We start from the raw sequence: 25435 nt of genomic DNA on the forward strand, positions 1-25435 counted from the left end.
GATGGATGGATGGATGGATGGATGGATGGATGGATGGATGGATGGATGGATGGATGGATGGATGGATGGATGGATGGATGGATGGATGGATGGATGGATGGATGGATGGATGGATGGATGGATGGATGGATGGATGGATGGATCTATCTCCGGTAGTGAGGGACATTATCGCTCTGCTTCCTGAAAAGAGCCTTAGATTTATCTGATCCTAAGCAGGCATGTGCATGGGCTCGGGGCATGGGCCCGAGCCCATGCCCCTTTTGTCCTTGATGCCCCTCGTTCAAAATGATTCTTTAAACTTTTCCAAAGTAAACTTCCTAATAAAATGCTAAATGTATTTTTTTTCTCAGCTATTTTTTTTCATACTTTTTCACAGAATGCATTAAATAAAATTTTATAACATTGTCATTCTCTATAAATGAAAATTACAGGTTTAGATCTATGGTCTGTGTTACAATTAAACAATTTCTGGGGCCCCTGAATGTCTGGTGCGCCCCTGGACGCAGCTACTGAGTTTTATTTGCCTCGATATCCCAGTCTTGCAATTCTAGATCTCAGAGGTGCTAACAAAAATTACATTGTGAAACCCTTTGAGCTTTTTTGATCTACAAAAATTCTGCAGCCAAGTTGTTCTTGAGGTTAAATGGATATTATTAGGACTTAATTAGTAAAATTCATAACCTTTGACCTTCTCTCCTCTGGTCTGTTTAACAGCGATTATCTCAGACCAGCTCAGCCCTCCAGGATTGTCAGCAGCAGAAACAGCAACATTATACCTGCTGGGGAAAATATACTACATTTGCGTTCTATTGAACCCACATGATGGCAATGATATAGTAGGATCCAATACAATTTTTGATTAGCTGCTATGTTGTTGTGTGGTGCTTTATAATTTGTCAATGTGCCCATTTTTAACTTTGAGCCCCTGCTCCGCCAAAGGTCTCTGCACAGCCTTCAGTGGAGCCAAGAGCTCCTGTTACGGTGGGATCTTTCATGCTGCAACGAGTTCACACTGGTCTTCCAGGTCAAAAATCAAACCATCACCTTAATGGGCACATCTGGACTCAGTTCACCCGCTTTTTTGCAGGGAATTGTGCAAAAAAAAAAAAAAGAAAAAAAAAAAAAAAAGAAGAACCTGTTCTGAGGGAGCTGCTGCTTTCTGTCAAGAAAATGCTTCAGTGGGAAGGAATTGAGGTAAGACCACAATTCAGGATGCATTTTCAATGAACAACAAACACTCAGGAGGTGATCTGGATTTATTTCTACATCCTGAATCTGCATGTCAGAATAAAAGAACGTCTGATCTGATTAAAACAAATATCAGTTTGGCTAACCCTTGCAAAGCCAAACAAAAAATAACAGGTAGAAGAGGTAACTTATAGCTTATTCTTAGGACAGGGTTCTCTCATTTGGTTAATATATATTGAAATTTTGTACAAGTATGTGAAACAGGTTGAAACTATATAGTCTGATACTGCTGAGCAGCCGGGGAATCAATTGGAAGTAAGGTTCCAGGCTGATGCATAAGGTCCACGATGTACCGACACGGCACCGAAAACCTTGGATTTTTATAGTAATCAATGAAGATTATAACTTCATTCCAGGCTCGATTGTAATCACCACGAACAAGACTGCATCTCTTTCCGATGGTATCGGCAAGACACTGGAAAGATTAAGAGGAGACAGAGTGGGACGTAAATACAGATCACTACCAAGTTTATACAACCTATTTGCACATTAGTCATCTGAACTACAAACTTTATTTTATTTTAGGCCCCATTGCAAAATAGTCATATTGATGATCTCAACAGGAAAATGATACATGGTCTTTCAAAACAATTTTTACAGAAGCACCATTTTTTGAAGTTAGCAGATGCAAGTCTTTTTCCAGGTTTGAAGAAAACCTTAGTCTCTGCTAACACACTCAACATAAATGAGACTGGATGTGTGAACTTCAACTTTCATGCTTTGTCACAGATTTCCTATCACATTTAGATCTTTGATGGGGCTACAACAACACATTAACACACTTTTGTCCAAACCATTTCACTGTAGCTCTTTAGCTGTATGTTTAGAGATGTTGTCCTATTGCAAAGTACCGTACCTAATCCCAATTTTTTCACAATCACAAACAGTTCTTTTTCCAGAGTTGCCATGCAATTAGTTATACTAATCCTAGTCAGAAATTATCCATAAGGCAATCCTTGTACCCAAGTGGTGAACAGCCCACGTCATTAGAAAAATATCACTTTTTCTAATGACGAGGCCAATTTAGGAAAAGTCATGACATTTCAAGTCGGAAAATATAGTTTTGGGTATTTTTTCTACAGGTAAACATGGTAATAGATCACTTTTGACCCGCAAGACAACACAAGGGTTAAAGTAACACTGACAATATTTGGTGACAGGAAAGTGGAGGATAAGCGAGAGAAACAAAACAGTTAAGAACCTGCTAATATTCTGTGGAAAGTCATACCTTGAAGAGAAACGCTCTGTGGCAGTAAGTTCCCTTGTTTATCATACCAATGGGAAGAACATTCGACTTGAGTTGAAACCTGAGCTCACTTTGGTGCAGCATCCAGCTTAATTCGTGCAGCCTTTCCCGAGGCACTGCTCCACCCATGGCCTCACTCACCAACCTGACAGAAACCGCAAAAACTCATAAAGGTGTTGAGACAGTCCAAACTGAAAGTGTTAGTGTTATGTCGTTTGGATCGACAAGCTATCTATAATAATATGTTTTTTCAGGTTTTGTTTGTTTCCAAGACTTTGGCATTTTAAAAAAAACACCTCATTTCTATTCTCAATGGCATAATTGATATTCCATATTTAACAACATTTTGCAACACAATTCATCATATACCTGGCCAAGGCTGCATACTGCTCTCCTTCATCTTTCAGTGAAAGGACAGAGTCTTTGGCCTCTTTAATAAGCATAAGCAGAGAGACATCCCCAAAAGATATTGGTGACTTCTCTGGAAGAACATCGTGGAGCTCTTCATCGGGATTGTCTTCCTCTTCTTGCCTTCTGCACAGAGAGATGGTGAAATCCAATTGTAATAGAGAAGAATGCTCCTGCTTCAAATCTGTATTTTTTATCATTTTTTTTCTCCGAAGAGTTTTTGCGGCATTTGTCATATTTTTGATAGTAGGTAGACAGGAAAGAGGGCAAGGAGAGGGGGGAAGACATGCGGTTTGACTCCTGGTCCCAGCGACTTCCGCGTCAAGGACTGAGACCCCAAACGTGGGGCATGCGAACCGCCTGCGCCACCACAGCACGCCACTCCTGCTTCAAATCTGATACTAAAATTAGTTCAAGTCAAGACTTTAGAGCAAATACTTACTTTGATATTGTGTGTCCTAATATTTCATCCACTATCTTGGCAATTAGTGATTCTGTTGGCCTGGGTTTTCTCTCTTCTGCTAGATCTACTGTCTCTCTGTGGCACACAAAAGGTTTATGTATGTAAAACTGTTGCTCTATTTTGCAATCTTATTTGTATTTCTCAAACTCGTTCTTTTCTTTAGATAAAATATGCCTAAAAGTAAAAATAAATAGATAAATAAATAAAATGTAATTGAATTAAAAAACAATCACATTCCTAATATCTTATACCTGTAAGGTGAGTATTATAGTGACAAGTGATTATGTTCCTATTATTCAATGGTGTTTTCCATCTTTTTTTCAATGCATAAGCTTGATGGTTAACAGAGAGGCCCCTATATGTGTTGGGTGTTTGTGACTGTTTCAAAGAAACCGATCCAAAAAGCTTTTGAGAACACAGAATGTTTGTGATTTAACCGTGCACTGCATTTCTAACGAGAATGAAGCAGAAGCCAAAAATCCAACCAAGCTGCACTGGGATGTATGCTAAGTTTTACTTGAGTTGGACAAACCGAAGCTTAGATTACACAACAGGCTGCTTAGGAATGAATGTGGTGTTTTTCTTTTGCATTCTTGGAAACAGAAGGAGTGAATCTGAGGTGCCGTGTGCAGTTTTCTGTTTCACAATTTGTTACTGGGTTCATATACTTAAGAGTGTTTAGTAAATGAGGTAGAATATTAGCAATTATGTTTCTCTGAACACACAAAGTGTGAATCCTGGCATCCCATACTGAATGTTTATAGGTTAGATGAATACGATACACCTTCAGTGTGTGTTCATAATGATGTGTTTGTTCCTTGGTCTACACATAACAGCTCTGAGTGTTTGGCATCTTAAAAGGGGATCATTTACCCACTGAGCCCACAATGATGGGGCACACTAAAGGCAAGACAAGAGAAGAAAAGAGAAGCAAAAACCTAGGGAAAGTAGAGCATCGGATTGGTGCAGACAGGGGGAGGGTGGGAGACCGAGATACAAACCTCAGAAACAATAAGATATGAATAGTTTTGTAGCTAATTCCAGGTTAATTCTTAAAACTTGTTAATTTTTGTTATAAACTTTCAGATGATTATTCTACAAAGTAGTCTGATTGGGTTCAGCTCCATACATTTACCAAAACACAATCTTTGATCCAAGCATCTTTGCACATCTCTGTTTTGACAAGATTTTACAATGCAAAACTAGAATCTATTAAGTGGCAAAATTATAGCATTTTTCAATATTCATACTCCATTGGGATGTTGAAAGCAATAATTTCCCGCTTCTGATTGAGTGGCTGGTTGATCAACTCCTCCAAAGTCAGAAATGGCTGACCCAGAAAAGCCTGTATGAAACAGAGAGAAATAAATCAAACGGTGATAAAATAATACTTTGTTCTTTGTTAAATAAAGCAAAAACAAAACAAAAAAAAAAACAATAACAAATAATCTCTGACTAATATTTTGGTTGTTGTCCAGAGAGCAAAGTAGGAAAAAAATAATCTGGTATTATCATTTTCAAGTGTAAAAATGTGGTTTTGCCTTTTCTGTGTTTTTGTCAACACTTAAATATTTAAGGTCATCAAAAAGATGACGACATCAGTCAAAGACAACCTCAAGAGCAACTGATTTTGCGGCCTTGAGTATCAAACCGCTGGTTGAATAAACCAAGTTTAAGCCCCGGCGACTTGGTGACAGTTGATCTTATTACATAAAAACTTATTTGTTTTAGGAAGTTTATTGGCATTTTGGCCACAAGCAGCTGTTGGCATTAACAAGACAATTTGTCTTGTTCCCTGTTTACATTGTTCTTTATTGTCACTCAAGACCTTCACATTTTAGTAAACAAACCTTCCCAACATCATAAAAGCCGCTTGTAATAATGTCATTTGGAGTCAAACATCCCATCCGGCTGTATTTAACAGGCAAGTTGGAGTTAAGCAGGCTGGTAATGGCCAACTCGCTGAAACTACGGTTTGCTGACTGGTTGATTTTCTGAAGTATTTCCAGGGCCCTGAGACAGACATAATCGTGAGAAAAAACATATTCAATACACATACAAACAATCGCTTCCCAAATCAAAAGGCTCAATAAATTGTACCATGCTACCATCTGCTGGCTGGTTGAAAAACTACATTAATGACATTGTGCCCAGATTTAACATGTTGTAACAGTGCTTTACCTTTTCTGAATTTCAAGTCATAAAAATTATAGTGAAATTTTATTACTATATTTTATATCTGTGTTTTACCCAAGTTTGCACATCTTCACAGCACAAGATGTATCCCGAGCGCAAACATTCACGGCCAAGCACGCATGTTTCAGCAGCTCTTTGTCTTTGGAATACAGCAGATTGACGAGTGGTTCAAGGCCTCCAGCTTTGTGAAACTGTTTTCAAAAAAGAGATAGAATTTAAGAAATAATTGGAAAGAATTTTTAAAATATTCTAAATGAGTTGCTTTTTTAAATGACTTATGTGGTTTAAATGCAGTACTGTGCAAGAGTATTTTCGCTCTTAAACTGTTTCACATGTTCTTACATTTCAGTATGAAAGTTTTGTAAATTTTGTTGAGTCAGAATAATACAAAGGAGGGAATAATTGTGAAATTGAAATTGCCATAATAAATGTGTCTATGAACATGAAATCAGGACTCTGACTGGGATTCTTCAATCAAAACAAATCAGCACCAAAATCGAACTTGGCCACCTTTCAGCAGAACAATAACCTTCACTGCTAAACCAAAAAAGTTTAATTCGAACTTATTTTGGTGGAACAGGTCATTTTGTCTTACACTATGGGAACATTGTCTTGTTCCACCATCGCTATAATTCTGCTGCAAGTTTGATTTTGGTTTAATGTGGATGAAACACCTTCCACATGTTTGGTGTGTCTGCATTTTGGCTTAGGGCAAACGTAAAAAAGTCCCCATTTAGAATTAATTTCAACGATTGCTTTCTTCTAGTTAAGCTTTCAAAAACATTCCACATATGAAGCCTTTATTGATTATTTTTCCCATAAAAAATAGTCCGGTAAACAAATTCTCCCATCTAAGCTGAGTCTCTTCAGCTACTCTAGAGTTACCATTGGCCTCTTGGCTGTTGGTTGGAGTACTTATGCGAGACACAGTGTTTTGTTAGTTGACAGCAGCAGAAATTTTATTAATTTTACCTTGGTACTTGCAATTTTTTCTTGATAAAGAAACAAACAAACACACAAACAAACCAATGTCACAATACTTGTATCACTGGAAAACATGAGAATAACTCTTAAGCTGGGATCATTCATTAGACAAACCTTTTCCCTTTCTTCGTTGTTACAGGCCAGCTTTGCCACACACAGGGCAGTGTACATCAGGACCTGTGTATCTGTGGACTGCAAGGGTTCAACCAGAGCCTGTACGCCTCCTTGTGACAGGATGCTGGACTGGATGATCTCCTGTTCTGCCATATTACAAAGAGTGGCAGCAGAGCTGGCCACTGTGCTTGTAGAGCTTTCAGAAAGCTGCTGGATGAGGATCTGATGGCCCCCTGCCTCATACACTGCACTGGAAGATACCATGTTAGTAGATGGGGTGGGGTGCTCAGGAAACCATGAAATCTAACTGACTGTTACGGACATTGCAGTCTCCTTGATGTTGTCCTACAAGCACAGACTATCTAATGTATTTTGACATGTGTCTCAATCTGTCAAGTGTTGACATGCAAAGAATCTGAATAAAAACAGAAAAATAACATAAATGAATTGGATGTATTCAAGGTGGGAGTAAGGTGAGAAATGAAGGAAAGCACAGAAGCGTTTAATGAGCCAGAGATGATGGATGATGCAGAGTTTTTCTGGAGAACAACTGTAATGAAGGCATGACGCAAAAAGAAGCATAAAATAACTGATGGGTGACAGATTTCAGGTAAAATGTGATAAAACATTTATAGAAAAAAGACTGAAAATGAAAAGAAAGAAATTGTATCTTCTGGTAACCTAAAAACAAACTGTCCCTCTAAAAGTATTTAAATTTGTTCATTGTTTACCTTGTTATTTTGTCTTCCATTATTTTTTGCACTCTTATCAATGCTAGTCATCAACAAGGATTTCATAAATGTTCTTGAGCCCAATTAGTAATTTTCCATAAAAGTATGTTTTTTGTTTTGGAATGTTTTTGTTGTTGAACGGCAGTTTGTCTTTATCGTCTTGCCTGCTTGAACATAGAAATCACATATTATAGGTTTCACTAATAAGTACGCTGTTTATCTTCTTGCAATTTCACTGTTTCTTTTTTTGCTTGTTTTTTTAAGCATGGTAGCTAATTAGGATGTGGTTTACTTTATGACACTTAATCCTTGTTTAGTAAATGGCTCTTAGTCACGACTGAAACACATGCAGGAGGAAAAGCGGTCAGGATGTTTGTCACTCACAGCGCATTGGCCTTGTTGCAATGTGTGAGGCTCGAGAGAGCCTGAGTCGCTGCCTCTCTCAGTGCCGAGCTCTCACTACGCAGCAGCTGCACCACAGGGGGGATGCCCTCTGAAACACACAAAACCAACTAATTCAAATGTCCTTGCAGTCACTATATAATTGATGTCACGATCCAGTGACTATATGTAGTCTGTATATTTTTATGTACCCAAATCTCTGAAGTTGTGTTTGAAGCAAGGATTTAAGCTCATGGCTGCGATAGCCTGACAGGCAGAAGTTTTTACGTTGTCATCAGCCGCAGACAAAAGCTCAACTAGAACTTTCTCGATCTCCTGCTTGTGGAGAACGTCGCGGCTTTCAGCTATGTTCAGAAACATCCAAGCAAACAACAAAACGTCAGCAGCTACTATAAGTGTGTTCTAAATTTTCTTAAATCTGTTCCTGATGTGATCATTGCTTAATGTTCTTACAACTCTGAGCTGCCATTGTGATGCATTTGATTGCAATGCACTGGATTTCAGGACTGCTTGGTGCGAGAACAAACTCCATCAGCCTTATAAGCCCTCCGTTTTTGTGGATGAGTTGAAGAGTCTCCATATCACCCAAACAATTTGACACCGTTTGCAAGGCCTCAGCATGTAGGTCATTAAGCGCCTTTTAGAGACATAAACAAAAAAACAAGTAGGGAATAAACGGTCAGTCTCATAGCACACAAACAATAGTTCTAAATAGTTCTTACTACCTCTATTTTGCTTAATCCTATTGCAATAATATTCATAAAAGTGAGTAAATGAAGACATTGTTATCAAAAGTATATTTTTCTCATAAATAGCATGTCCTTTGACTCTTTCCGATCAAAAAGATGCAATATATTCTAGTACAATTGTGATGACTAAAACAAAGTTGTGCATAATTATTTAGGTTTGGGGGTTTTCAAACATTTTACAAATAAAGTTCTAAAAAGCGTCCCAGGCATTTTTGTATTTAACTCTCCTTACTCAGAGACCCCCACCAAAAAATCCAACCCAGTCCAAAACACTTGTGATGGGAAGCCACAAGACATTCCCTCCGAAAAAAGCGCTCTGCTCATAAGAAACCAAATCTGAATGGTCTAATTCAAATTTCTGGAAAAAGCATTTCTTGATGCATAAATGTTGTGGAGATATACCCCAAAAACATCCACCTGCAGAACAGCGATTCATCGGAGAGTAAATAGAAATGTACACCACACTTTTCTGATTTTTAATTGTAGATGTCGACAGTCTTGTATCATTTTTACTTAACAAACATAAGATCCTTTGTGTTGGTCTAACCCTACTTCTAATTCAAATATAATAAACTGAAGTTTATGGCTAAAACATGATAAAAATGAAAAATGACTCTGGGAAAATTTCTATACTCACCATATTATCGAGAAGATCCATGAACCTCTCAAATCCCTGCTCCTCCCTGAAGGTCTTCTGTGTTTCCAAATCGGTAGTGACACACTGAAATATCTGTAAGGCTAAGTGCTGAATGACAGGAAAGTCGGACTTAAGGAGCTCCAGAAGAGGGGGGATAGCACCTAACTCGTGCAGAACCTTGAGGGTCTCGAGGTCCTTCATTCATCAAAATCAAAGAGGTTAGAAGAGGGTCACAAAACATGACAGTCATACGTTCAGTTGTGTTTTAAATCCTGATGAATGTTGGCATATTTTCAAATGAAAAGACTTACTGCAGCATAGTCCTGTAATTTTCTCTAGGCTCATAGCTCTGAGTCACCTGAACTAGGTTGAAGATGATCTCCAATGAGTTCTTTGTGACGTCTGGGTCCGGGCTGCTGAGGAGTTTGATTAAAGGTGGCATACCATCGTTGGTGTTGATCTGGACTCTGCAGTTGAAATCTGCTGCCATAGAAGCAAGGCTCAGTGTTGCAAACTCTTGCACAATAACATCCCCTGGAGAAAGAAAGACAGGGTAAAATGTCAGAAAGAAATAAGACATCAATGAACTAAAAATCAGATTTTTTATGTTTTGATCACTTTTACAATAATTAAGAGACTAAATCTGAAGCTCAAAATAACTCACCTTCAGCTGTGAGCTTTTGTAAAAGCAATGGAATGACATCCTCTTTTTTTAGCGCTTCGCTGACTTCGCCTTTTAGTTAAAATAATAAATAAGTCATTCAAAGTCAACCAATCCTTTAAAACATGTAGATATAGTTAGTCAAAGGTCAGCTAGACAGGCAGAAAAATGTACTGGTATTGACAAAAATATTCACTTAAATTCATTTATTTCATACCTGATGAATTGCACAGAACTTACCATTGGTGGCCATAGTTCCCACGGCCATGAGGGCATTGCGTTTGATCACTTCATTGCTGTGATCAATAAGTTTGCAGAGAGGTCCAAGGGCTCCTAATCCCAGCAGTCTAACTCTGTTTTCTTCTCCTAACAACAGGGGGAGACAGCGAGCAAGAAAGCTTAAGAAAATAGAATTTTGTCCAAAATATGAGTTTACATAGAACATAGCAGTCCAATATTAACATACAACAAATATTAATGTTTAATTTTGTGTTTGATTTAGTGTCTGTGGTGTTTTCTACCTTTCTCAGCAAATTTTCGGATTGCTTCACTTGCTTTTACTAGAATGTCTTCCTCTTGAGAGCTTAAGAGCAACACCACTGTTGCTGGGACTTTACTCTCAAGAGACAGTGGTCCAATCTGAGTGCCAAGAGAGAAATACAGAATTACTATGGCAGAAACAAAAAAAGAAAAAAAACATAATGTGGAGGACTATGTTGTAGAAAAAAGGAGAAAAATATTTTTACTGTTTTGACATAGTAAAAGCTGTTACTATGTCAGCTCTTAACATAGTAACATGTTCTCTCACAAATTCTATGAAACAAAAATTTTCTTTTTGAAAAAAATAATATTCAGGGATGTACAAGCATCCATTTTAAAAATATCTCTTTATATCAGTGCGTATCAGTGTCAAAATTACTTATATCAATACTATCAATATCAGTCCTCTATTGCCAGTTGGAGTTCACTTTGTCTCCTCTAAGAACATTTAATAGATTTTTAGGATTCAGTATTTTATGGCACCAATTCTGGCTGTTAGACTTGATGACCCAAAGACCATCAATTAAGTAATTTTAAAGCAGTGAGCACTGTGTCATGCTGTACATAAACAGCATGACACAGTGACCAATTTATTTTGCTATTTTTAACGACCAAATACTTGAAGTGGGCTTAAATGCAAGCTTTTTTTGAAATATATTTTTGAAGTGAAGATTATGCTACATCACTCAATGAATATATTTTTAGGCTTTTTTTTTTTTACATTATAATTAGGGGTACCACATAAATGTCATCCATGTGACCAAAAATAGTCATCAGTTTCTGTTCATTGTCTATTTGTTTTTGTTTATTGTTTGCTTGTTGTAAATAACAAGTTATAAGGTAAGTTAGGATAAGTTAGAAGGTGCGTTTCATACCGCTTCCGGGTCCTCTTTCTCCATGTCCTCTCCCCCGTCTTCTTTTCTATTTTGTTGTTTAAAATTAATAATAATAAATGCAATTACAATACAGTTATAACCGTTACAGCGGTTACGAAGGAGATCAAGCCATATGCCGACACAGATCAACGCTAATATAAAACTGTGCAAATGACACATCTAAATTATACAATAGACCACAAAACTAATCTTTATATATTTACATAACATTTTAAATGGGCTTATGAAAGATGCCTTTTATCCTACCTGTGGATCAAAGGAAGTGAGCGTAAACAATACTTCTCCTGGAAGTTTGTTTATTCTGACCGCGCATGCTCAGAACCAAGAAACTCGTTCTCCCCGTTCGACCCACAGCGGCACGAGAGCGCCCCCACTGGCAAGAAGATACATGCACGCAACAAACACGTCACTATACATAAGAAAGATGTTGATACAGTACGATTGGTTTTGTTTTGTAGATGGATGGATGGATGGATGGATGGATGGATGGATGGATGGATGGATGGATGGATGGATGGATGGATGGATGGATGGATGGATGGATGGATGGATGGATGGAACTTTTATATAATGGTATTCATTCTCCAAATAAAAATAATGTAAATAAATGTTGTTTTCAGATTGTACAGAAACCCATTGTTGTAAATACTGACAAAAGTATGCATGCATGTAGAGGCAAAAGTTGAGAAATAATTTGTCTGTGTGATTTGTTAAAAAAAAATGTGGGGAAGGGTGACTTGACCTGCGTTGGCAACAGGGGAGGCAGGTTTTAAATGTGCTGCTATGAAGAGTGACTCATAAAACAAATGAGGTCTAAACAGCATCAGCACATTGAGGCCTCCAGCTTTTACAGAGGTACTGACACAGCAATGTGCCAGTGGAAACAGCGTAGTATGCACCAGAAAACGAAATGACCTCTACAGACATTACCTCTCTGGTAGTGAAGGACATTATCGCGCTGCTTCCTGAAAAGAGCCTGAGATTTATCTCATTCTAACTGGGAATGTCCGGTGGGATTCTGCTGATGCATCACTATTTAAACAAATGCTTGAAAATGTATAGAAAAGAAAGCACTAAATGTTGAATGTACGGTGTGTGGTTAAAAATTAATTTTAATTTAGGACTATATATATATATATATATATATATATATATATATATATATATATATATATATATATATATATATATATATATATTATATATATATATATATGCGGGAGGTGCGGCGAATCAGCGCAGCAGCAGACATTGCACCGCTCGGACTGTCACCTCCCATCCGTCGAGCTGTCATTTGACAGCAGCACACATGAACATCAGTGCTGCGGAGTAGGAGCTGACCTCCGGTGGACATTAACGTCGTATTATCTGCGGGTCGGTGTTTTGTTTCGAACAGCGCATGGATATGACAGGATACGCCCCTGTCATCTCTACTGACTGATTACAAACGCGTAGGAGGACCTTGAAAGCTGGCGAGTTGTAGCGCTGGTTAGCTTGCGAGCTAACGGTAGCGAAGCAGCAGTGAGCGGCGGAGCCTGCTTCTGCTTTCTACCGTCATATGGCCATCGAAGGTCGGAAGGACTATCGCTGTTTGCCTGGTTAGTCGTTCAGCGTAATTCATTTGTCATATTAATCTTCCCTTTTGCAGATAAAACCTCGCTTGTTCGCCATTTCCCAGGGGAATTTACCCTTTCTTCAGTTGTCAGTGTTTATATTTATTATTTTACGATATTAACACTTAGAGTTTGCTATCCCGTGTAGCTAGCTATGCTAACGCCAGCTCAGTGAGGGCTCCAGCCGAGTCGAGGAAGGAAGAGTGTTGATGTGGGCTGCGGGAGGCGGAGGACGGCTTTAGGTGCAGGAGAGCAGCATTGTTAGCTTCGTCTCATCCTTTCTTAAAACAGAACCCAAACTGTTCCTGGCATTAAAAAAATATTCGGCCTATTCGGTTTGTTAGGTGGCTAAATGAATAGTGTTAACACTACTACATCGTGAGGCCACAGTGCCAGCTTCAAGCGGAGACGCTCTCTACACATCATCCATCCGACGGACTGCAGCAACCACCCAGTTTGCTTGAAACATGGCTTCGGCGGCCAGCATCGCCGCATCTATTGCGAGCAAAACGAAGACGAAGAAGAAACACTTCGTCGCTCAGAAAGTGAAGCTCTTCCGTGCCAGCGACCCTCTGCTCAGCGTACTCATGTGGGGAATCAATCACTCGGTAAGTCAGATCGTCTAATGCCTTGATGATGATCCACGCTTGTTTTTCCCCCCTCGACTCTTTGGTGTTCCACTTCAAGCCACATTTGCTGTCAAAACCACGAGGCTTTGTGTTGTTACACGTGATGACATAACTCCAGTGGTTAGATCTCCTGTCAGTGTCACTGTATGGCAAATCAGCAGAATTTAAACTTTAGCAATGTAGGAATTATTCATGTGCTGATTTATAGTTTGAAGTGAATGTGCTTGCTTGCTTGGGTTGTTAACTCCTCTTTGACTTCCTGTTGTACATATATAGGACAAGCCTATCTCTGATTTCCTTTCTGCTTTTGCTAAATATTGAATGTAACAGAACAGAAAACATACATGTATATCTGGCACCATTGTGTTAATACAAGGATGATAGACCAAATAAGGCATGAAATCTCAAAAGTTCTTCTACTCCTTTTTTTAACATGCAGAAATTATGCATCTAATTCAAAGCTTACTGAAATTGTTTTTGATAACCAGAGGCGGTTCTTTCACAACTGGTTCCCTGGTTGACCCACTCCTAAAAACTCCTTCCCCTTGCTGAAACACTATCCATTTTGCTAACAAAACCCATAACGTGACTGACTTTTGTTATGACATGTGAAAAACAGGACAAGAAATTAACCATTTTAAATATTCTCTTTCAGTTAGAGAGATGTAGATGGAGAAACATAGAACATAGAAATAGAATAAGTTGATAAATCTCAAGCTGTTGCTTAATGTGGAATAAACTTGTTAAAGTATTTTAGATTTTGAACTAGAGATGATTAATTACAGTTCAGATTCTTTTAGAAGATGTGAAATAGACCTTTACCTCAGCGAAAGGGATGCTTCAAATTATACACCAAGCTTGGAGCCATTAGCCACCAGTGTTGTGCTGGAAAACTCTCTTTGGTTGCTTCCATTGGGCACAAAATAGGAGTACTGCAATTAAGCAGTGTTTGAAAAAAAACACATTGGACAGTACTGACATAAATTATTATTTTACAACAAGAAATGTCATTGCATTTACAGTGAAAAACACATGCAATGCAGTGCGCTGATTTCACACACATCTGACAACATTGTGACCAAAGTAGTTGTGTTGATCTTGGAGCAGATACTTCAAGACCAAGTATCAGGTGACAAAAGGGAGGTGAATCGTTTAGGATTTAAATCTGTTACCACAGGACAGCTTTCCTCAACGGGTCTCTATTTTGTTGGCTGCTCGACTTGACATCCCAGCGCAATTATTGGATTGCATTTGAATCTCAGCAGAATGTGGCACAGAGATGAGGGAAGGAAAGCAAAAGAAAGATACTTCTTAATGTGTGTTAAGCCACTGTATTTAAGTGGGTTTTCAATTAAATTTAAAAGGATTCATGTAATGGAAGGTATCAATCCTTGAATATTAATGTCTATATTAATTATCTACTTAAAACTACTATCCAGGAAGCTTTTTTCAAGAGGGATCATAAATTGGGAACAGCTGTAATAAAATGTATATTAGTACTGTCCAAACCTCATGGTGGAAAATATTTTGAATTTTGAAAAATAAATAAGTAAAATCATGGGGGTTTTTTCCCATGTTTTTTTTTTTTTTTTTTTTTTCAAATTACTAAATAGATCATTGTAGCAAAACTTACAGAAAAAATATTTGTGACTTCAAACTACGTTTAATAACAGTTCAAACAGGGAAGTTGCTGAAATAGAGTAATTCCTGTCAGGCTTTCAGAAGCTGTACCCAGAACGACAACAGTAGCTGTAATTTGCTGAATGTATAAAATTCATAAGTGCAGTATAAAACATGCAGAGGTCACTATAATACCTACTACTAAATAGGTACTAATCTGCAGCACGTGAGTACATTGTTTCAAAAATGTCCTGCCTGAGGCTCTACTCTGAAATTTTCACAGACCCTGAAATGGGCAATAGAAAGTTCAGTTTAGAGCGGAAACAACAAACAACAAATGACTTTCTTTTTTTACTGAGTGCTTGTGGTTTCCCTTAGATTAGCCCAGTGCAGTGAACTGCATCACCATTATTAACCACATAGAATCAAATACTGTTTAGGATATTAACATGGCTATCAAGTCAATCTGATTGCAGAAGGTTTAGAAACTGAACTAAATCCCTTTTTGTGGCAACTCGTGCTTTCACAATATGAAACCCGAAAGTCCTAACAACTGAATTAAATGGAGCATAGGTATGCTGTTTTGCTTCTGTTAATTCTCCAACTGATTGCTTGATAAATTAAAGCAAGCTCAATAATTTTCACTTGTATAATTTATTGTTTTTGTCTTTTTTTCTCTCTGCCTTTCTACCAAACAGTGGATGACAAAAGCATTCAGTCTGGTGCATTGGTCTTAACTAGCCCTTTTTTTTCTTTTGAATGAAAAGTTTTGTTGTTTTAGTTTACTTACTTTAGATATTTAAAATGTCTTTCAGGTCCAGTGTTATACGTTCATAAGACTCTAAAGTTTATTGATCTTTGAGAATGTGTTCTTGTATTATTTTGCCATTACTAGTATATTACTGAAAAATGCTCTCAAAATAACAATATTATCAATTAATGCAATAACTTCTGGGACAATTTATCGGACCGCAAAATTTGTTATTGTGACAGTCGTAATTGTGATAATAATTTGGTGTTCGAACGCATTCACATCAAACTTTGTGAACTATACCTTGTGTGTTTTCTGCATGGTGCTTTTACATTCCTCTAACAGCAAAGCTAAAGCAATGCAGTACATATGAAGATTGACCCAGATGTAGTAGCAATTGCAATCGCAAAGTAATGAATCATTCCAACAAAATACTCACTTGTGACACAGTAGTTTTTTCTTTAAAAAGTGTCCAAAAGAGGAGATAAATTTCATAAGCAGGAACCATAGCAATGAATTCTGATGCCAGATTCCTGTACCTTGGAGAAAAGCGGGAACTATGACACCAAATAAAATGAGTAAATGAAGCGATACAATTTTTTGGTTAATACAAGCTGTGGGTGTTTTTTATGGTCTTGGTGTCTTCTAATCAAATTGTTTATTTTAAGATTATTGTTTCCTTTTTTTTGGATTTTTAGTTTACCAGTGAGAGCTGTGCAGTATGTGTAAAAAGAGACTGTTTATTGATGTTATCTGTTTACATTAATTATGGCTTCAGAAGGGTGGCAAACTGAACCAATTCATCCATGGAGAAAAAAGATAGAAATTGCTTTTTGTTTTTTTTTTTGGAAAATACTATTCACATTCTCTGCAGAAAAAAAACAAATATAAAATGTTTTTAGCTAAAAACAATTGTTGCATATGATATTATAGGTGACAGATAAAATTATTTCTAAAATAGTTGTAAAGTTAAACGAAATTGAGCTCACAGGATTGAAATATCAAACAGGAGATATTTCAAAGAACACTGTTGAATTTTTTATTAGCCATGCCATGGATTTTAGAAGATAGCATGATGAGAGTTTTACTTATTAATGCTGCTGATACAGAACACAAAACATGGAAGATATTATTATAAAATAACATTACAGTAAATATTTAAGAGCAATCTTAACAGAGGCATATTCTTTTAAGCATTTCTCGTTTGTAGAAATTGGCAAAAGTTTGATTTGGCTTTTTTTTTTTTTAGCCCCACAAATGCTCACTTAGCAGCAGGTGCTTATTGGTGCAGTGTTAGGGTTACACTTAGGTTTGGATTACACATCCTCAAAATAGCCTCATGTATGTAAAGCCAAGAGCTCCAAAGATTCAAAGGTGTAGTTCTTTATCTAAGCTGTAGTCTGGTTGGATTACTGTCCACCTGGCTGTGGTGTTAAGCCTGGGGGCAAAGTAAGGTTCAAAGCAGGTTTTACTCCATACAGCTTTGCTGCTCAGTATTAGTTTGCGTTCTGCAGAGCTCTGCATATTGAGCTTATGACACCAAATATGACAAACCTGCAAATGAATAAAAACTGGTACCTACATTTTCCCTATTAAAACTCTTTAAATGTGTAGTTTGTATAATTTGCGAACTTTAAAAATACACCAGTAAAGAATAAAAAAATACACCAGTTTACAAAACTGGTGTATTTGTAAACTGTGTTCATTGGAACAACACAAAGTTGTTCCAATGAAGGCTCATTTAAAGTTCATAATTGTCACTGCGTTGTGCTTTTAAGAACTTGTGCAGAAGAGGAACACATTAGGAGGGTGTGCATGTTCAAACTGTTCTCTTGGATTGCATTTTAGGGAGCAGGGAACCGGCCAGCGCCTTTTCTTGTGCCTTAAGGCTACATCTTCTGCTGTTTCGCTTTAGAAATTACTATTTGCTTTCTTCAAGAACTGGCGTTCTGAATCAGATCACCAGATTGAGTCACTGAGATAGGGTGTGAAAGCTAATGAAGGCATTATTATGGGGTTACTTACTACACTAAAGTGATTTCAAAAGTAACCTCAGTCTGTAAATAACAGGACAGTGCAATGGAACAATTTCAGGGTGAGGCTTGAGAATGCAACCAGATTGCAGCAGCATGCAAAAACATGCACTGATGTACAGGTTCCATGAATGCTACCCCTTCCCACAATTCCAACTAGCCAACATATCAACTCCTGAAGCCAGAGTTTGGCATGATTGGTCACTTGCCTAATGCATTTAAGTACGAGAAACCCTGCAGACTGCATTTAGGCCAGTAAAGTTGTTCTTAAAAACTGGTGCAATTGTTGCATTTGCAGAAAAAGTAAGATTATTGAAGTTGTTTTCACATTTTGACATGTTGCAAACAATGTCAAAATTGTTGACATTGTTTGTCAATATCTCATACATATCTCATACATAATTCACAGTAGTTTTTCTATAATCTTTGGATGAATCCACCAACATAAAAAAATAATTTACCATATTTATAATAAAACCTTTTCAAATTTTCTTTAGCTGAATGATTTCCTAGCAGATCAACAGACTTTATATCACCTTATCTTGTCTTGATGAAACACTTAAGGTACAGAGAGGAGAGGTGTTATATTATCTTTCCTGTGTCTCTTTTAATTGAGGTAACTGAGTTGTTCTGTGTATTGCATGGAGGTTCTACAAATATCTTCTGGTGTGACTCACCATTAATATGTCTACTCATTCCGGGTAAAGAAAAAAATGTGACACTTCACTTCCTGATACCCTGAGGGAGAGACTGAAAAGGCATCTTCTGATGTTGTTCCAGTCCCACAGCAAAACATTAATTTAAAAGGGCTTTTGTTCCTGCTGACTAAACTTCCTTTTAGTTTTAAATAAGAGAACAATATTTTACCATTGTGTGCTATGATCCACTAATCTGTATAGCTGCATGGATTGTTGGAGGCATGTGTTAAATTGTGTCTATTTACTCAAAACATTGTTTTTTTTGTTGCCATGGGCAGTATTTTCATTTTCTCTTAGGTCAAGCTTTTCTTGTTATCAAGCTTTTTTTTTTTTTAGAGGTCTAATGTGACAATGAGAATTGAGGGCCGTTCCATTTATTCCAGGGCTTTAGCACATACAATGGGATATATCCGAACATGGCATTGAATCCAGTTTCTTTGAATCCAGCAGAAAGTGAGGGGAAACAAGATTCTTTGAGTCAAGTAGTATATTATATAATCAGTTTTGGTCAGAAGAGTTAAATACCCAAGGTGCATGCCTTTCAAAGCTCATAATACTAAGGTAGTTATTTTTTTTCCTCTGGTGTGAATGCCACATTTCTTTCATCATAAAAGATCGTCTAAGATTTCTACCCCTTCTTCACTTGAGCATCTGACTGTATCTATGCTGGGAGAAAATTTTCTTAGTTGTAAAAGCATGGATAAATTTTTGCTTTGATAAAGTTGACTTAATGCCAACTTGCTGTGGTTCACACAGTGGTAAACTTATCGACCAATTTTCAAAACTTGAAAGACCACACGATATAGTAAAAAAAATCTTACCTGTTAATCTTATCTGTAACAGGTCTGGTCGTTTCTGTTGGCTGTCGTGTCAAGCCAACAGAAACCCCACACCACACACACATAAAACTTATTTTCACTCATCAACATTCAGATGTCAGACAGGAAATCTGGTCAAAACTCTCGAGATAAAACGTGAGTTCAGAATAAGCGGACATGATGGATTGGAAGAAGCAATGGCAATAGTTTCTGAATTATATTTAATAGAGGAAACAACAAAACAAAAAATTAAACAAGATACAATATGTTTTTAAATGAGGCCTACCTTATTCAAAGAGAAACTCACTCTTACTTTTCCGCAGGCCGTTTGACACTAGGTTTGTTGAAAATTTAACGAAATGTGATACATTATTCATAAAATGTATTTACTTTAGGTTGTCATTTTGAAGTTGTTTATTTTTAACAACTTTATTGTAAATGTCAGGGAGGGCTTAGCCCTACTAGCCCACTTATACCAGCCGTTCCTGCTTAACATTATCCCGATAATTGGGGTGTTCTGAAGATTTTTGGAAGGGGAAAAATCAGGACAACGTTCCACATAAAAATCTGGCTTTGTGAACTTGGCATTATGGAATTTCAACACAGTAGAGCGACTGTTTTACATCTGTGGAGTTGGGATGATAAAGTTATTAACATGCAATCTGAAAAGACAAGAATATGATGCAGTTTGATTTTAAGTGTTTTTGAGTTAAAGAAAAAAGAAATAGAATAACAAAATATTATCGTTCACAGGCCCTATTCTTTCTCAAAATGCCTATAAGTTTTGTATAGATCCATCTTTGCACGTTGTACATTTAAAGTCATTTATAAGCCATTGAAGTACATTTATCAGGTGCAGCTAAAGATATCCACACTGGTTGGTGAAAAAAGCTTGGAGGCTTCTGTACATCATATGTTTGTCAATTGCTTAGTTTATGAGTCTGGTGAGAACTACATATGGCTAGTTTTAAACCAGCCCTTGATGAAGTCAATTCTGTAAAACAGTGTTTTATCAGCATTTTAAAGTTTAGGCAAAATGAAAAGGTTGGCATTTTAGACTGTTTTCAGCATCTTATATTAGTTGTCAGTACAGTTAGTGTTAGAAAAACAAGAGTGCCAGTATGTACTGCCAACAAATTGTTGATCTTTAGTGGTTTCCAGAGTATTTCCAATCTCATCATGAATGGTAAGTGTCCCAAAAGGATGAAATGGCACAGCTTTAATGAAGCTTACTGTTATCTATTTAAAATCTTGCTTTTATCCAGTCTTAAGTGAATTGCAGACATGTCATGAGATGTTGTTGAAAACATTTGCCTTTTAAAGACTCTTCACAACTCTGTGCCTCAACCTAAACAACTTGGATTGTGAAAATGGGAAACTTTTAGTCTTCTTTTCTCAGTAACAGTATCAAACGTTCAGATTTCAGATCAGATGTTTTGTTTTTTGTTCAACCCCAAATTGGAATTTGTCTGACAACAAAACGTTTTAGAGTGGCGAATCATGCCATGGGGAGAGGACTCAAGGTTAGCCACTTTCTAAAGCTGATTTTTTCATTTTTGTTAAAAAGATGGTAGCTTGGTGAGATATTGGTAGTCTTGATTTCCAGAAAGAAGAAAAAAATATTTCTATTTTTTCTGCAACTTGGTAAAACATCTTGCAGTATATCAAAAAACTTTTTTCCTATACTTTGGCTTATTTAAAGTGAAATCTCCTGAAAGAGTAGTTGTTGTGTTCACATATTACATAACCCTCTCAAACTGAACCTTATGCGTGTTAAACCAGCATTGTGAGTGTTTACAAGTACGTCAATGATGTAACAGAGTTAGCAAGTAGGTGTAAAGTGGACAAAGTCTGCAGCGCTCCGTTCAGATCTCCTGTGCTTCTGTCTCTGGTGCTGCCGTACTGATTAATTCATGTAAGATGTGGCTGGCTAAACCACTTGAGGTGGCTGTAAGCAAGACTTGCCTTTTGTGGCCATTTTGTGGAAGTTTTGTAAAAAAAAAAAAAAAAAAAAAGTAATGCACTGATTTTTCTTCCAATATCTTCTTGAGAGAACAACTATGCAAATTCTCCCCAGAGTGAATGCTTCAAACACTGCTTGTTCTCACATGCAAGCTCCTTGAAAAAGATCTGCAACACTTAGGAACTGTATGTGTCAAAACCAATTTTAACAATGTCACACTGCAGAGAGTATCTGCAGTGTGAAAACATGACAAAATTGTGCTACTACTTCTTGACTTCTTCATGAAATGTAGATTTAGTTTAGGAGGAACTGGGCGTGCACATTTTACCAGTGGAAAATTCTACTAAGAGATGTTGAATCAGATGAATTATTCTAGATTAGAATAAAGCTAATCTAGCCATAGATTTCCTCTTCTTTTTCAAATGTTTCCCTCCAACCCTGTTTTTTGTTTGTTGTGTCAAGGAACGTTATCTCTGTCCTCACAGTTTTCTGCAAGGTGCCATCTGCTGAAAATTAGTCAAGTCAACATTCAGAAAAACAAGGTTATGCCATGTGCTGACTGAGCATGCTCTTTCTCACCAACTTCCTGTCCAATGGAGCAACATAGCAGAGTTGCTTCACCCAGGGCCGGAAAACCAGTCTTCATTGCCATGGAGACAAGAAGGAAGTGGTGGTGCGAAATTTGTCTGCAAGTTTGATAACTGCAGGAGGATGAGCAAAGACAAGCAGGCGTGTGTTAAAGCATAACGTGAAAGCTACTCTCCTCAAAATAAGAACGACTAGTAGACATTATTTGCTGTTACTGTTATTTACAGATGGAACCACATCTTTTAGAGAGGAGCATTAAACAGTGTTTAGCAGCTACATTTTGAAAAATGGCTTATTATCCAAAACAAGCTCTTACTGTGAGGCAGAAGCATGGTAACCTAAATTATCATTTCAATAAAGACTCTCACTGAAGCAACCCTTTTATGTTTTTGAAGTAGAAAAATTCAAAGGAAGAAATGGGGACGTTTGTTACTAAAATCGTTAATGGTACAAAAATAGTGCAGCAGATGTGAGGCTTTTTTTTAAGTGCTGAGAATCGTGTCATTTCTTTCATCAAATAAATATTTTCATTGTAGTTTTACATCTTCTCCTGTTTATATCAAGGTTTTTGTACTTCGGGCTGTATATGTTGTTAAGCGTTGTCTTTGCTCTTGTGTAAAACTGAGCCTTGTTGATTAGGTGACATCTCCTTACTGAGTACCAAGGGTGCATCTGTTTTATAACCCCCAGTGTGACGTCAGTGCCTGTCACACGAGGGTGCTGAAACATACTCGGATATGGCATCTGCTGACTCTGACACTCAAGTGTCTTCATTTCCATATCTTTTGTTCCTTGCTGTCTATTGTTCAATTTTACTTTCTTCTTTTTAGCCACTTTCTTTTGCTCTGTTTCTTTTATCTTATGGTTGGATGCTTTATAAGTGAAGGAGGTCCTATATGTTGTTAACCTTAGTCAAATGTATTTTTATTTTATTTTATTTATTTAAAATCACAGCCGAGTGCAGTGATAAAATAAAATAATTTTATTTGTAATAATTTTGTTGCATAGCATTCAGTTCCTCGAGAATGTTGCTGTTTTTTAAGCTTTATTTTTGCCATAACATTGCCTTACAAAAAAGTTATAATTACTGCAGATAACTTTCTGAAAAAATGAGTTTTTAATGTAGTACTTATCGAAATGGCACCTTTAATACAAAGAAAATCATATCCTGAGAAGTTTTCAAAATGACAAGGAATTGGTCATTCAAGTCAATATGAACTGTGTACACTATATAAGCAAATTATGAAAAAAAAATCTCAAAATGATTTTTGCAAAAAAACAAAAAACAAGGCCAAATGTTATCATTGTTTTATCTTGCAGGTTCAGCTTTTAAGCTTTTAAAAGATGTCCTAAACAGGAAGTTAATTCAGAAGGGGGCTTAGAGGATTGGTCAAAATTCAGCTGAATGCAATGATTTGTCAGAAAAGAAGGAAAAACAGAAAACTTTAAGGTGATTGGTCATATTTGCAGAGAAGTTGCTATGACTGGTGAAAATTTCAAGCCTGCTCAAAATGTTCGAATGATGAGTTAATAGCATTAATAGTTGTGATCACTCCATGACAACTTCTGGAAGGACTGTCTTCTGTCAGCTCATCTCTTTTGTAGACTGAGAATGGTGGGAGACCTTATGTTTTCTGGTTTAGAGGGAGGTGAAAAAACTGTTTGAATTGCAAATCACAAATTTGAGCTGATCAAAGGAAAATTAGTCAACGTGAATTGTTTTATTTCCAGTGTGATGTTCTTTTTTTTTTGTTTTTTTTTGTTCTGCAGCTGATTTAACAACTTGTACTGGTTCTCACCCAGCCAATAAATTCAACATGTCACAAGCATGTAGAGCAAGTGACTCAGATCCGGTTACTCAGGATGGACTATAATGGCAGATGTGAACAATCATGCTGAAGCTTTTGTGTCAGTATGGCACTGTGCATTTTAATGCTCGGCCAGGAAAGAGGAGTTGTTGTTTTTTTCCACAGTTATGATTACATTCAGTCTAGAGTGGTGTGATCACTGAATCAAATAAAAAAATTATGCTTTTTCTTTTAACTGTCCTTGAAAAAGAGCAGAGGAGAAAAATTAGCGTGATCATAAATGACAACAAGACAACCAGTGGCGTCTCTTAAAGAACTAAAATCTGGATGTGAATGAAAGAATGGATGATTTGTTAAAACTAAATAAATCTGCAATGTAAATTTGTTAAAATGAGTTTGGCATTGAACGCATAAAACGAAATGCTCTGAAGTTTTAATGATGAACAGTGTCGAGTTCTGTAAAACTCGTAAAGGCCTGAATGTTGGAGCATTTTCAGATCACCAATATTTAAAAAAAAATGCTTGCTGAAATGTGAGGTTATTAATAGAGAGCAAATACAGCAACCTGCCAGCATTCTTGCCTGGAGGCCACCACAAAGAAACATGCACAGAGACAAGCACACACACATCATATGTTTATCAAGCTGTGCCTGCTGTCATAACAAATGTCAGGTCTACGTAATGCAGCAATGTGGAGCAGAGCCAGCTAGAAGTGGAAATACCTGAAAGGGGCCGTAAGTGTTTGAAGCCCTTTGGCTTTATTAGTGTGCCAGGATGTCAAGTGTCCCCTTGCGTTTCATTCTGTTGACTCATTATTGTAAATATGCAGTCATGGAATGTAAAGTCTAACTCAGTGTGATGGTCTGTGTCTACTTTAATAAAATCAATGTCATTTTTAAAGTTTGAATTTTTGATTGGGGAAACTATGAAAAAAAATCCTCAACAGTATTATTTAGGCGAATATTGAATAGTTGAATTTGGAAATATTTATTTAAAGAACAGGATAGGTGTGTGCTTGCAATGCGTAATGTAACAAAAGTCATTTTAACGATCACTATTTTTTAAAAATGATGTTCTCGTCGTGAATGTTTGGGTCAAAAATCAAAATCGAAATGCAACTGGAGTTAATTTCCAAGCTATAATTTAGACCAACACTTCAAAAGTAATTTCCAAAATTGCACAATTTTCAAATTTCTGAGTTGTAAAAAGTTTTGCACAGCTCCTAATGCTAATTGTAATGTCATCACATATTGAAAAATCAGCCTGCTGTTTTTTTCTTTACATCACCAGTTTGGCAATATTTCAGAGTTTGAAAACAAAAAAATTTATCAGTAGTTATTTTTATTGACTGATATGAAACGCTTATACTGTGATGTTTTTCAGCCACATCGCCCAGCCTAACGTAGTGTGACACAGGCTAAAAAAAAATTAATCTGATTTATTTTTTAGTTGTACAGCACATCATGCCTCTTACCCACTTGGCTAACTCATACTTTATTTAAATGTTAATGAGACTCTGAAGGAGTTTTTTGTTACGCTGATGTCTCCAACCTGTTTTAATCTGTCTATTTAAAACACCTCTAAACTTCAACAGTTTTGGCACCATTTGTAGACTTCTCATAATACCAAGAGCTTAGAC

General features: G+C 36.9%; 2 protein-coding genes across 5 annotated transcripts in view; one reads left to right on the forward strand and one right to left on the reverse strand.

Moving 5' to 3' along the window:
* Nucleotides 1–402: 402 nt before the first annotated feature.
* On the reverse strand, nucleotides 403–11608 carry LOC129364682 (armadillo repeat-containing protein 3-like). 2 transcript variants are annotated; one of them, XM_055037490.1, is made up of 18 exons: nucleotides 11522–11608; nucleotides 11255–11300; nucleotides 10361–10478; nucleotides 10080–10205; nucleotides 9843–9911; nucleotides 9537–9712; nucleotides 9179–9373; nucleotides 8246–8429; nucleotides 7984–8136; nucleotides 7775–7883; nucleotides 6660–6909; nucleotides 5616–5752; nucleotides 5216–5378; nucleotides 4616–4710; nucleotides 3345–3440; nucleotides 2864–3028; nucleotides 2477–2639; nucleotides 408–1663 (listed from the first exon to the last, which is right to left on the reverse strand). In XM_055037490.1, the coding sequence occupies exons 2-18, from the start codon at nucleotides 11276–11278 to the stop codon at nucleotides 1460–1462; spliced, it is 2427 nt and encodes an 808-aa protein (XP_054893465.1). In that variant the 5' UTR covers nucleotides 11279–11300; nucleotides 11522–11608; the 3' UTR covers nucleotides 408–1459. The 2 variants fall into 2 exon arrangements, with proteins under 2 accessions (XP_054893466.1, XP_054893465.1); XM_055037491.1 differs by lacking the exon at nucleotides 3345–3440 and having other exon boundaries at nucleotides 403–1663.
* Nucleotides 11609–12566: 958 nt separating this feature from the next.
* pip4k2aa (phosphatidylinositol-5-phosphate 4-kinase, type II, alpha a) overlaps nucleotides 12567–25435 on the forward strand; it is a 29173-nt gene continuing 16304 nt past the window's right edge. For all 3 annotated transcript variants that reach the window (XM_055037496.1, XM_055037497.1, XM_055037498.1), the window contains exon 1: nucleotides 12567–13496. In XM_055037496.1, coding sequence (XP_054893471.1) covers nucleotides 13356–13496 — 141 coding nt within the window. In that variant the 5' untranslated portion in view covers nucleotides 12567–13355. The remainder of the gene's footprint in view (nucleotides 13497–25435) is intronic.

This window comes from Poeciliopsis prolifica, unplaced genomic scaffold (assembly GCF_027474105.1).
Source record: "Poeciliopsis prolifica strain line A6 unplaced genomic scaffold, Auburn_PproV2 SCAFFOLD012, whole genome shotgun sequence".
Lineage (NCBI taxonomy): Eukaryota > Metazoa > Chordata > Actinopteri > Cyprinodontiformes > Poeciliidae > Poeciliopsis > Poeciliopsis prolifica.